This window comes from Euphorbia lathyris, chromosome 3 (assembly GCF_963576675.1).
Source record: "Euphorbia lathyris chromosome 3, ddEupLath1.1, whole genome shotgun sequence".
NCBI classification, from domain to species: domain Eukaryota; kingdom Viridiplantae; phylum Streptophyta; class Magnoliopsida; order Malpighiales; family Euphorbiaceae; genus Euphorbia; species Euphorbia lathyris.
The window spans coordinates 101,449,354-101,463,437 of record NC_088912.1 but is presented as its reverse complement, the minus strand read 5'-3'; the positions used below and the strand labels follow the sequence as shown (position 1 = coordinate 101,463,437).

The following is a 14,084-nucleotide window of genomic DNA, read 5'->3' as shown; positions in this document are numbered from 1 at the left end:
TTTCTCGACCTCTTGTTTGCCTTTACACTTTGAAAATGAAACTTTTAAATCTTTGGTTAAACATATCATGTTTGCCTTTTGTAACTGAAAAGTAGTTTTTTATAAAAGCAGAGAATTCCTGCTTTTTGGAAAAACAGTCTTTTCAGGAAACAGAAACAGCAGTTAAAACCTCTGAAGCACGGACACGCCGCAACCCTCACGTATCGCGTGTCCGATACGGTTCCGACACGGACACGGCCGGAAACGCCTGGGACACGGTGTCGAGGCCGTGTCCGTAATATCCGAAAGTTGGACACGCTCAGTGAAGGATACGCGTGTCCCAGGGAAAAAAAAATCTGATTCTTCAAATTGATGTTGTAGAAGACAATGACGTTGGAAGAATTTTTGGGAGAAAGGGGGTAAGACTTACCCGCGTCTGTTCAACTCCAAAGGACAGTCATCGATTGAATTTTTTGAATGATTTCTTCTTCTGCTTATCATCTGTTCAACTTCAAAGGACATCAATTCTTATTTCCTAGCCTAGGTCATCGATTGAATTTCCTCAGATATCTGTTCAACTTCAAAGGACATCGATTCAACTTCAAAGGGCATCGATTCTTATTTCCTAGCCTACGTCATCGATTGAATTTCCTCAAATATTTGAAGAGCTAGAAACTCCAAAGGACATGGGAATTAATGTCATTAAGAGTTTTATAATTTCGTTTATATGTATTTATTTAGTTATATTACAAAAAATCATATATAAAAATATATTTTTAATATTTATAAATGTGCCCCAATATTTTTATTATTTACACGTATCCCCCACGTATTCGTGTCCTGTGTTTTATAGAAATGACGTTTCCCGTATCCGTGTCGGATACCGTGTCGCGTGTCCGTGTCCGGGCAACATAGGTTAAAACAAACGGGTCCATACTATCAACCCATCCAAGCAATAGAAGACTTCGATCAAGTTGAAGTTTGTATCATTATAAGCAAGTTCACGTGACCAATAGATTACTGTAAACAAGTTCAAAAAAGTTAATAGGTCACTTTTAGCGAGTTCAGCGGTAAACCCGATGTTTCAAGTTGACTTTTCCGGACAAGTACATAGAATTATAAGATGTATTAAGCCATTTGACTCTACTAGACAAGTCTATGGATAAAATTGTTCATTAATCCAAAAAAAAATATGTATAGTTCATTATTTACATAGATCACAGAGTTTCTAATTTGTGTTTCCTCCTTGTATAGCAATGAACACAACAATAAAAATGGGAGAAGCAAGAAAAAATATGTAAGGGAGGGCTTGTTTGAATGTACCCTCTTCACTTTGAGTCTCTCCTAGAGAATAATTGATTTTGTCTTCAATGAATGCATCAAAATAGTTTTGATAATCTGTGCTTTCTGGCAAGAAATTTGAGCCTGTAACCTTCAGCCTTTCCATGGCCTGTCATGTACTAAGATTTCAATGATTTCCTTTCGCATTACTAACGGGATAAGGTACAAAAAATACTCTTATTATTGCCAATTAAGAACAATTTTAACAGTAACACAATAAAATGATACAATTGACTACCAAACAATTTTAACCCTAACATGATAAAAACTTGACTATATTCAGCTCGATTGATAAATGAGAGCATGAACACGGTGAAACTCGTCTTAAAGCTCGCGAGCAGGCTCAATTATAGGTTCATGCACAAATTCAATTATAATGTTCATGAACAAGCTTTGATTCGTTTTTCTATAAAAGGTGAAATGTAAAATTAAGTAGTTTTGTGTTGATGAATTTCAAATGAACATAATCAATGAAAATAATTAATGAGTTGTTCATGAGTAAAGTTTATGGACAGAATTAACGAGATGCTCGCGAGCGAAGCTCGTGAACAAATAAATGAGTAGTTTGATAGCAGCTCGCGAACAAAATATACAGCAGTCATGAATCTTGTTATTGCATTTCACACGTACACTATGTTATCACTCATTAGTTACAGACTGAAGACAAGTGTATGAATTTGGATCTTGTGAGTCTCACCTTGTTCGGATTCTTATCATGTATTGTGTACGGAAAAAAAGGTTGAAACATTAGACCCCCTTAAACTTAGCCCAAAAGACTGATTGACCTTCTGAACTTTAAGAATGTGGCATTAGCTCTCTGAACTTGCTTAATGCGGACATGATTAACCCCTTATTGCTACGTGGTGGAATCAGAGAAGATTTGTGCAAATCAAAGCGTGTATCACTTTAACTAAGTTCGGCGAGCAATAGGTCACTTTAAGCAAGTTTAGAGGGCTAATGGGTCACTTTAACTAAGTTCAAGACACTAATGAGGCATTTCTAATGTACAGGGGATAATAGGTCACTTAAAGTAAGTTCCGAAGACTAATGAGACTATTCTAACATTCACGGGAGCCGTTTTTTGGGCCAAATTCAGGACGTCCGATGTATTTAGCCAGAAAGAAAAAAATCAAATACTTTGTCGAGCTTAAAGACCTACCACCCGAAAATTTATTCTGAAATCACAACAATGCAAAATTCTTGCTTTATGAACCAACTGATTTGTAACTGGAGCCGAACACATGAGCAACATCTTCAGGGTTTTTATATGATGTCTGAAATTGGTCCAACCTTGGCCCTTAATTATATCATTTATAACGTTAGAGGTGAAACTTTGTACGTAACGATAGAGAGAGTTTTATAAATTATCCCACTTCGAATTATATCATTCGATATGTCTAAATTCTTCAGAATGACTATCCATTCTGTAAAAATTCATAGCGAGTTACCTGGAAACTGAACACAAATTGCCTTGCACTCTTGCTCACTTTAGGCTTTGAATGGGACTGAAGTTTCTCATACATTGCTCGAGCCTCGTTTCCCCTGTCAAGGATTGGAACTTTTACTACATAGCAAATAGGAAAAAATGCGTTTTTGGGTCAGGTCGTTTTCATGTTGTGTTCGCTAGTGACATGTAATTTTACTACATTTGTTAACAAGTGACATTGAAAAATGTAGCAGATTAACTCTGACCGTCTAAAAGATTAACTTATGTTGGGTTCGTGTAATGTGTCAACAGCTCATCTGTACTTTTTACTATCTCTATTAAGGATGACATATAAAAATAGGGTAACTATATCTATAACCACTGAATTTTACCTCTACTAACATTATAGCTACAATATTTCAAAACTTAACATAAAAGCAACTCTGACTTTAGTTTTATTAACACTATGGCACCTTATAAAAGTAAATGACTTCAAAACGACGTTTTACGACCTCAAAATGAAAAAGTGTAAGAATTAAAGTTGTTTAGTACCACTTTTATCATGGAACCACGTTTTCAGTTTTCCAAAATCAGCTTTACAATAGAGAGTTACCTGCTATCAGAGGTTAAATGCACCACTGGTTACTGAACTTACATGAACTCTGAGTTTTGTCTCAATTAGATTACTCCGGTGATTTCATAGATTAAAATGATCAGAACGATGGCATGAGTGACAAATCAACATAAGTCAACTCAGTCTCTGACCGAAACGACACATGGAATCCACATATGTGTTACCTGGCAACCACAAGTCAGTTAATTGTATGAAAAAAAATCAAACCTGATTTTTTTCACAAAAATAACCGACACGTTGCTGGCTCGTGTCGTTTCGATCAGAAATCTGAGTTGACTCATGAGCCATGGCATCATTCTGATGTGTTTTAACCACTGAAATTGCCGGAGTACCTAATTGATACAAAACTCAAAGTTGAGTGGTTTTATTGAGATAAGTTGAAGTTGAGTGAGCATGAGACAACTATGTAAGTTAAGTGATCAACAGTGCATTCCCCTGCTATTAGAGTTGTCAAGATTGAGTGGCTTTTATGTTAAAAAGTGTAAAATTGACTGACTTTTATGTTAGATTTTGAAGTATATGAAGGGGTCAATTTCAGCAGCCATGGGTATAGATTACCCAGTAAAAATATAAGAGGTCTGATTGTGTTCGCAGATGACAAAGATGACATGTAAAACATTAGAAAAATATAATCATAATTTTAAATATTTGTGTGATTTTCGAATTAATTAGGTCAACACTAACCCAAAAATTTAAGTGTAAATTCCGTTTCAATCCAAAAATGAGCTCTTACCTATTGGGTAAATTACATCCATGGCCATTGAACTTTACTCATTTTCACAGTATGACTACTAAACTTCAAAACATAACATAAAAGTCACTCAACCTTTCAATTTCCCGATCTTGATCCCTTTTTCCCGTACCAAGCCCGGATCTCCCCCACGTCCGTCTTTCAATCACCGTCTAACATTATGGCCATCAAATTTCAATTGACGCCTCAAAACATAAAGTTCAATGAATTTATGACATTCTAAGCAGCTTTAATTCTTCAAAATTTTCATTTTGAAGTCATTTAGGTGTTGTTTGGTTAAGGGAGAAAGCTCCAAAAATTTTGGAAAATAAAAATGTGTTCCATGGTAGATGTGGTTTACAATAACTTTAATTATTGAACACGTCAATTTTGAAGCACTAATTGAAGTTTAGTAGCTATAATATTAAAAAGAATAAAGTTAATTGACTTTCATGTTACATTTTGAAGTTTTCTACCCATACCAGTGAGTCAAAGTACAGTGGCCATGACTCTAATTTACCCCTTAACTATTTAATAAAATACTAATCCACTAAATTTGTGGAGTCAAGTCATGTTACCAGGTGGTAAACAATTGCCACGTATACAATTGCCACGTAAGAAAAAGTACTCGATTTTAGCATAAATATTAATATGAGTTCTTGTATTAAGCACCCGGTCTTCTATGTCACTTGGAGGACCCCTTAATTCACATTTGGACGTGTATTATAACCTCACTGAATAAATAAAATAGTGGGACCTCTTATAATATGTGTGGGTCGAAGGTCCTCCATTTAACATGGAAAACGGGTGCTTCTAATAATTTCCCATATAATATACCTGCTAAGTGAATCTAGACAGATAGACCACTGCAAAGCAGCTAATCCATGAAGTTCACTCTGCAGAAACAAATAGGGTAGATATCAAACTATCAGCTAGCTTCTGCATTCACCAATGTTGCAACCGAAATGGAAAAGGAAACGAATACTAGGAAACGTTATTTGTAAAAAAATATAACTAGAAACGGCTGAAATGGAAATTGAGACGAAACGTAAAAACACTAATGAATAAGAGTTTTCGCACAATATAGGCATTGACAAAAGAAGCAACGTATAAGCTTAACTTACTACTAGGTCGGGTTTTGTATCAAAATCGTGTTATCTCCTATATATGTTCCATATGATACATTATATACGATATAAATCCTAGAAAAATTATAATTGTGTCGTGTAAGTCTAGTTGTCTCTATAAATCGTGTTGTGAGAAATTGTTACTCCTACTTAATATCAGAAACTACTGCATCTTGACTCATTAAGCAGAACATCAGAATTCTGGTGAATATGATTTTTGCTTTTCCTTGAAAGTACCTGAAATGGCAACTTATCCATAACCTTCTGATAATAGGGTAGTGCTTCCTTAAGCATTCCAGAATCCATGAAGGAGTCACCATCCTTCAAAGCCTATAAATCAGAGAATGACCTGAATTAGGAAAAAGGTCTGGAAATTTTTCCTCCTATATATATGGAGTTTATGACAACCGCAGTGTGGAGGGGCAGAGACAGGGGCCCGCCCCCCTGCGGTCGCCGGAACCACCATGATCACGAGTAGTTTCGGCCCCCTGTCTCCACGAAATTTGAGGTAGTGGTGGTTCCGGCCCCCTGTTTTCCAGGAATAATGATCCGCTGCTGAATTAGCACATCAAAATTGACCCAGATCTTGTTAGGCCCTAAATCCAAAATTGTAATTTTTTTGACCTGCTAGGCCTTTTTAAATCCAAATTTCTTTTTTTTTTTTTTTTTTTTGCCTATTAGGCCGTCTCTAAATCCAGTTTTTTCAATTAGACAATTTTTTTTTTGCATATTAAGAATTTTAAACACAACATAGCTTAATTTTGAAAAAGGGCGGCCCGGTCGCACTACGCGTCCCCGCTGAGCGAGGGTCCGGGGAGGGGTCCCACCACAAGGGTGTACTGGGGGCAAGCCTTCCCCTTCCAATTTATTTGGCAAGAGGCCGCTCCTAAAACTCGAACCCGTGACCTCTTGGTCACACGACAACAACGTTTACCGTTGCACCACGCTGATTATAACACGTATATATATGGAAAAAATTTGAACAAGTTCAATTTAGTCAAAAAAAAAAAAAAAAAATTACAGAGCACGTGCAAAATCAGCTCCCCCACCGAACAATTTGTATTCTCCACTGGCAGTGTGTCCTCCAAGTATCACCAAAGGAACACTAATGCCACAAAACCTAATTTCTTAACATCAAAATCATCTTTGCATTTGATTTCTTCTGTAGTGTAGTTTTTTTTCATATTTTGGTAATAACAGTCACTGAAAACCACACATAAGCCAGATTTTTGCACATAGATTAAATAATAATAATATACGTAGTTTGCTTGCTAGGTTATATTGATATAAGAAATCAAAAGGGGTGGATGAAGGAAATTGACTAGATAGATTTAGCACCGTATGAAGTAAAAATGTACCTCTTCACACTCAGATTTCAGCTTTGGATCAATGTTTAACCCCATTCTTTTCTTATATGCTGCAACTAGTTGCTTTGTTTTCTCATCTTTAGCAGCTCGTTCTTCTTCTGTTTGAAGAACATCTCCAGGCCGAATTGTTTTTCCGCCACCAAACTAAACATTCAAACAAGATAGATAGAATCAGATTAATTCTAAAACCAGAAAACTTTAAAGATTGAAAAGTTCTATTAACAATCAGGTCTTCAACTTCAATATTTCCCTTTTCTTTTCGTCAGTGACAGGATCCAGAATTCACTGAGAGGGGGTGCTTATTGTGATTTATGGGTGCTGAATTGATATTCTTTTAGTGCTTTACATAAAAAAATTAAAACACAGTTCACAGTTTCCATAGAATTTTTGGCGTTTTTCGGCCACCAATAGATGCTCAATCAAGCCCCCCCCAACCCCCTGAATTTGTCCCTGCCTTTCCGTGAAAGAATGGTCCACAATGAACACTGTATTGTATTTTACATTACAGGTTATTTCTAGTTGCTGCTAAGTAAACTGCAAAAGTATTGTTTCATAACAAATTTAAGGCTGTTATTCTAAAAATGACATGACATATTCAGGTCGTGTCTCGGGTCAACTTGTTAATCCAAACCCGACCCTAAAATCTTTTCGTTATATTATTTTGCGGGTAAATTATATCCATGGTAACTGAATTTCACGATATAGCAACTAAATTTCAAAACGTAACGTAAAAGTCACTCAACTTTACATTTTCTAATATTATGCAATAAATTTCCATTCACGCCTCAAAATGACAGTTGATGACCTAAAAATCGAAAATTCCAAGAATTGATGATATTTTTAAGCAACTTCAATTCTTCAAAGTTTTCGTTTTGAGGTCATTTAGGTGTTGCTAGGTTAGGAGAGACAAAGTAAATTTTTAAACAGAGAAATCTCCGGAAATTGGGATTTTGAAAAATAAAAGACGTGGTTCCATAAATATGGTTCTAAACAACTTTAATTCTAGGTGGCAGCCACATGTTGTTTGGATCAGCAGAAGGTTGACTATTGTTGATGTGGCAGTCACATCACTTTTTCCGGGTGTATTTTGCTTTTGAAGTTGTCGGAGTGAATTTATTAAGACAAAATTCAAAATTGAATGGTTTTATTGATACAAATTGAAATTGAGTGACCATTTTGAGACAACCATAAAAATTCAGTGACCAACATTTATCCCGAACAAACTTAGCTAAGAACAACACTTGCAGAATCAACAAGCAACATTTTCTGAGAAAAACTATCAAATCAAAAGCAGATTGTCAAGAAAATTAACGAAATGGAATGAAATTAATGCTTACCGTCTTGGAAATATTTCCAGGTCTAGGAAAGACACCCCATGTAGAAACCTTTGGCTTGTAAAGATCAGGATTATCTTCTTCTTCTTGTCCGGGTTTAGAAGGGGAAATTGTTGGATCATCGAAATTGCTCGAGTCTCCAACGATTATCTCCACCTCAGGCAAGTCCCCTACCGAAAAAGTGTCCATTGGAGGCATCAAACCAGGTGGTAGTCCTCTTCTTCCCATCTTCTTATCCGAAAAATTCAGTCCCATGAAATCAATGCTTGAAACTGAAAACTTTTCTTTCTTACTTGCTGCATTTTTATCCACCATTGAACCACTTCCTGAATTCCCCATTCCCCCTCCCTTTGATCCTAAAACAAATTCATACCCACATGTCAGTAGACAGCAGATCTATGTTGCACAAATACGGACACAGAAACAGATATGGGAAACATTATTTCTAAAACATAACCTTCGTAAAATAGCCTTCAAACAAAAACAGACACTGTCACTGACAGATATTAGTATGAATTAGGCATCAACTATCAGCTTAAACTTTTAATTCAATTGGTTCCATGATATGGTTCAGAGCTTTTTTTACCAAGTGATCAAGAATTCAGATGCTGGCAACCTCATTTGTTGATTAAATTGCAGGACAATGTATTATGGGTCTATGTTGTGCACGGTTCAAACTCAGTGGCATTGGCGTGGGGTGTATCAGATATTAATATGAATTGGGCTTAACTATTAGCTTAAACTTTTAGTTCAATTGGTTTCTTGAAAGACACGAAATGGAGAAACACATACTTTAAGATGTGAGATTAATATAAGATCTATGATTGGGCCTTAACTATAAGCTTGAGCTTTTAGTCAAATCGGTTCCATGATACAGTATCAGAGCCTTTTGGAACAAACGGTCGACCGTTCGAGTCCTGGAAACCTCATTAATTTGTGGAATTAAAAACACATAATGGTATGGGCCTGTGTTGGAGACTAAAATAAGATCTACGATTGTGTGTGGGATGCCTCAGCAATTCCAAACTCCATTAGCAACAAATCTAAGAAAAGTTAATTCATGTCAATTTGGTTTCACATTACACCACATAAGGTATAAATCATGTCCGTAGTTACTAGAGGAGAACAGATTTAGACTTCACTTCATATATAAAACCGTGCAATATTAACACTAATTTCGTTTACACGTGGATGATAACGAAACTTAGATGGTGCAAACATGAAACCAAACTAATGGGAAATGATATTATGTTGGATCGGTATAAAATTACTCAATCTATGAAAAGTTAGTCCTAACATTCCACGGTTTCATAAGTGGAATCTAAATATGTCGTCCCCAATAACCATTGAGCTAATTTTACACTCTATTCCCTAATGACTTATGTGCTATGTTGCAGAAAGGACATGGAAACGGGTATGGACACGGAGACCTTCTAATGAAATCTCCACTTCTCAATCACGGGTTAAAGAATTTGTATGGTTGTCTTAAAATGGTAACTCGATTTCAATTTGTGACAATAAAATCATTCAATTTTAAATTTTATTTCAACGATTTCAAGAGAAAAAGATACTAAAAAAATTGACAATACACATTTGAATGAAACGACATTTGATTACCATTTAAATGATATGGGACTGCCACTAAGAGTGTAAACAAGCTTTGGTAGTTCGCAAATTATTCGAACTCAGCTCGGTAAAATCTCAATCAAAGTTCTGCTCAATAGGACTCGACTCGACTTCTGGATGAGTTCGAACACTAACGAGTTGAGCCCAAACTTCTTCAGGTTCGGTTCGAAAGCTCGTGAACAGACTTCATTACTTTTAATTACTATATATATTTTTTTTGTTGCTTTAAATTATTTTTTTATTACTTATTTTTAGTTTTCATCGCAATTCACAACTGACGTAAGATTTAACCTATAAAAAAATGGCACAGAAAAGCTTGGACATGTATTTACCTAGAAGGTTTTGATAAATAGCAAAATACATTACAAACTTTAATATATATTTCATTGTCTGAATTTTTTCTCTGAGTTTGTGTTTTCCGACCACAAATACCGTCTACTGTTTTTGAATCTCGGCAACAACACATGTTGTATTTCTCTTTTAAACTCATATGGATATATTACCAGTCATTTTTGTTTTCTAAACTAGTTATTCTATGTATAGATGATGAATTTGATCACAGCTAGTTAGAATACCAATCAGATTCAATCAAAGTTCGGGGCTCGAAATATTAATGAATCAATACCAAATCAGCTTAGGTTCGACTGGGTTCGGCTCATTTACACTCATAGCTGTTACCTAGCTTACTAAAATCACACGAATACTAGGTGGAGCCACGTGTCAGTGCTCAAGTGAAAATGATTTTATTGAGAATCAGATAATTCGAAAATGCTACTGAAATAAAATTAGGAAAAAAAGCCCCAATTCACACAATTGGAAAAAAAGGTACCTGAATTTTCGGTTCCAGTAGCAACCTTGAAGCCGCCATTATTGAACACCTTCGCTTCCTTATCTTTCACACTATTCCCAATTGCATCAACACCCGAATCCTCATTAGATTTCAAACCAGTTCCCTTTTTATTGCTCGTTTGACTCAATTTCTTGTACGCTTTAGCTTTCTCAAACGCGAGCTTAACTGGGTCAACAGGAACCGGGTCGGATGCAGGCGGGTTCTGCGAAGTAGGTTTTGCGGAATCGGCATCGGAATCGGATGGATTGAGAGAGAATGAGAGTCTGAAAGGAGAGGGCTTCGATGGGAAGAGAGTAGTAGTAGAAGGCTTATGGGTTAGAGAAGGAGAAAGCCAGCAATTTTGAAGATGATGAAGTGAAGCCATTGAAATGGGTTTGTTTGTTTTGTGAGCTGAACTATTGGCCTCATGGTTTTGATATTCTGAATTACCGTTAAATTAGATAATGGCCCTGTTTGTAATTAGCCGTTAGCTGTTAGCAGATTACATGAGCTATTAGCTGATTACATTAGCTGATTTGATTACCGTTAAATTAGATAATGGTCCTGTTTGTGGTAAAAATTAGCTGATTGATAATAGCTGTTTGTGCAAAAAGACGAATAAGGGCATTAATTTTAGCGCAGGAAAAGAGAGAGTCTATTTATTGGGGTTAAAAAATTCCATTAATTTTAATATCCCAAAACGCTAATTGAAAAAGCTCCTAAAATGAGCTTTTTCAAAATTAGCGTTTTCATCCCAAAACGCTCTTTCAAATCTCTCTCCACCAAACACTCCAATCAGCGGTTTCAGTGATCAAACAGCTAAAGTTGGTCAAAAACGCTCTTTTTATCCCAAAACGCTTTTTGCCAAACAGGGCCAATATGATAGTTAACAATGTTTTAATAAGGGATAAAGTGCAAAAGATGCTCTAACCTTTACCATCGTCACGAGCAATTTTATTCATAATATCTAAAATAATGTAATTTTATTTGTAATATGGATAGTGAAAAGTAATTTTATTCCTAACATTGATAAATTTGGTCAATTTCAGATATTATTATAAAATACAGATATTTTATTCTTTATTCTGCACCAATTGTATATCAGTTGGTTTTAAAAAAAAAAATTATATTTCTGTGATTTAATAATAGAATTTGATGTTAATATTTATTAATTCGGCGAAATATTTTGAATTTTATTTGTCCAACTCGTAAAATAGACAGTATATTTTTTTTATTTTTTTCACATCTAATCATATATATATGATCTGTCACTAATTAGTGATAAAATGATTCACATATGAAGTGTAAATGCCAAGATTCATAATCAAAAAGACCATTTGATGAATTATTTCTAAAATTATCTAAACTTCGTAACTGTGAAGATAAAATTGCTTTTAGCTTTCAATATTAGAGATAAAATTGTACATTTTAAACGTTAAGATAAAATTATTTCTAATAATAAACGTTAAAATATTTTTACACTTTATACCGTTTAATAAATCTAATAGCTGATTGAACCGTATTAAAATTAGTTAGGATATAATCAAATAAGTAAAGAGATCAAATGAATTTCACCCAAAAATTAAGGGTAAATAATTTATTAGTCCCCTAGTTTTTACCTAACACATTGTTTAGTCCCCTTATTTTGAAAAACACATTATAAGGTCCCTAGCTTTTATCAATATTAACACTTTGGTCCTTTTGTCTAATTTTTTTAGACCTGTAACCATTATATTTTAGCATAAATAGACATATATAAAATAATAGAGTAACATGGTCAACTTGTATTGTACCGTGGTTGTCCTAAAAGCTAAGATATGTTCGGTTAAAAATCTACAAAAATAGATAAAAGGATCACAGAGTTAATATTGGTAAAAAATAAGGACCTTAAAATGTGTTTTTCAAAATAGGGGAACTAAATAGTATGTTAGGTAAAAATTAGGGGACTAATAAATTATTTACCCAAAAATTAATGATAATAAAAGAGATCAAAATGAAAAATAAAAAATGAAACAGTCTCCTTTTTAAGAGGAAACAAGGAATGAGAATAAAAAGAACAAAAAAAATTAAAAAAAAAAACTTTTTGGGAGATTGTGAATAATTAAATTTGTTTAAACAAATATCAATAAAAAAGAAATCTAATGTTTTTCCAGCCTCCTTATCTAAATTAATCATTTTATCCTTTTAACTATTCGAATGTCTTATTTACTTTATTAATAAAAGTGGTATTTCTCACTTTCTCAATTTATCCATTTACCCCTCCAATTCATAGAATATTTTATTTACCCTCTCCATAAAAGTGGTATTTCTCAGTCCTTATAATCTGCTATCGATGTCAAAATTGATATTTTTTTAAATATTAAACTTATATTGGTACTATTTTGTATGTGTAACCTAAATTGATACTCCTCAAAAATCATAGACCTATTTTGGTACTTTATCCCTACATATAACGTCTTTAACTTATTTATATTAATGTTATTGTTATTTGTATCTTTTAGGATAAAGTTCAAATAAAACCCCTATAGTTTCACTAATTTTCAGATAAAGGATTGTGGTTTACTTTTTGTCAAAACGAGGACTGTGGTTTTCAAATTTAGTAAAATAAGGACTTTATTGATCGATACTATTAAAATCACCATTGACGACTTCAAAAATGACATATTTTAAAACCTACTAATATTTTAAGCAACTTTAATTCTTCAACTTTTTTATTTTGAGATTATTTAGATGATATTTGGTAAAGAGAGGGAAAGTTAATGTTTAGAGAAAGAAAGTTCCATAAAAAAATGATTTTCTAAAATCGAAAATCTAGTTCCATAAAAAATATGGCATTGAACAATTTTAATTCTTGAAAATTTTCATTTTCAGGTCGTTAAAGATAGTTTTAATAGCATTATTAAAAGTGTGAAACCTCAATCCTCGTTTTGACAAAAAGTAAACCATAATCCTTTATCTGAAAATTAGTGAAACCACGTGGGTTTTATTTGAACTTTAGCCTATCTTTTATTCATTCATTCTCTTTTCAGCTTTTTTGGCTAGTTAAATTTTGATTATCTAATTATTGTAATATAATATTATTATAATAAACACATAAAGGATTAATATAATTATCAAATTAAAACAAAATAAAAAAGTTGATATTAAAAAAAATATTTTCAAACTCATTTGAATAAGTCCTATTAATTTTGCACTATAAAGGGATAAAAAAAATACCACTTTTATAGAGTTAAGGGAGGTAAATATGATCATAAGAAGTGAGAAATATCACTTTTATGAAGTTAATGAAGTAAATAGGACATTCGATGAGTTATGGAAGGGTAAAATAACTAATTTGGATAAATTAAGGGATGAGAAATATCATTTTTATAAACTTAAGGAAATAAATAGAACATTCAATGAGTTGAATGGATAAAATAACCAATTTAAATAAATTAAGGGTGTCGGATGAGCAGTAGGCCATAAAAAGAAAAAGTAAAGTAAAATAAACTGTGTGCTTTGACTTTTTTTTTTTTTTGTGTTAAACTTAGGTTTATTGATGGGTTGGATAAGACTGGTTTCAGATCAGACTAATCGAGTTTTAGACTAAACTATTTTATCCAAATCCACCTTCATCCGCCTTATATTTAGGGAAAATTATACAGAAATTCATCTTTTAAAAACTATTTACAACTATGTCAAATCATAATTT

The 14,084-nt window shown here is 33.6% G+C and overlaps 1 protein-coding gene across 3 annotated transcripts; it reads right to left on the bottom strand.

Annotated features, from left to right (window-relative positions):
- Nucleotides 1–1,120: 1,120 nt before the first annotated feature.
- Nucleotides 1,121–10,821, bottom strand: LOC136224112 (uncharacterized). 3 transcript variants are annotated; one of them, XM_066012365.1, is made up of 7 exons: nt 10,394–10,821; nt 7,942–8,294; nt 6,596–6,748; nt 5,475–5,567; nt 4,948–5,006; nt 2,769–2,862; nt 1,123–1,429 (listed from the first exon to the last, which is right to left on the bottom strand). In XM_066012365.1, exons 1-7 carry the CDS (start codon nt 10,776–10,778, stop codon nt 1,208–1,210), a joined length of 1,359 nt encoding a protein of 452 aa, XP_065868437.1. In that variant the 5' UTR covers nt 10,779–10,821; the 3' UTR covers nt 1,123–1,207. The 3 variants fall into 3 exon arrangements, with proteins under 3 accessions (XP_065868438.1, XP_065868437.1, XP_065868439.1); XM_066012367.1 differs by having other exon boundaries at nt 1,221–1,439; XM_066012366.1 differs by lacking the exon at nt 5,475–5,567 and having other exon boundaries at nt 1,121–1,429.
- Between the last annotated feature and the right edge of the window lie 3,263 nt (nt 10,822–14,084).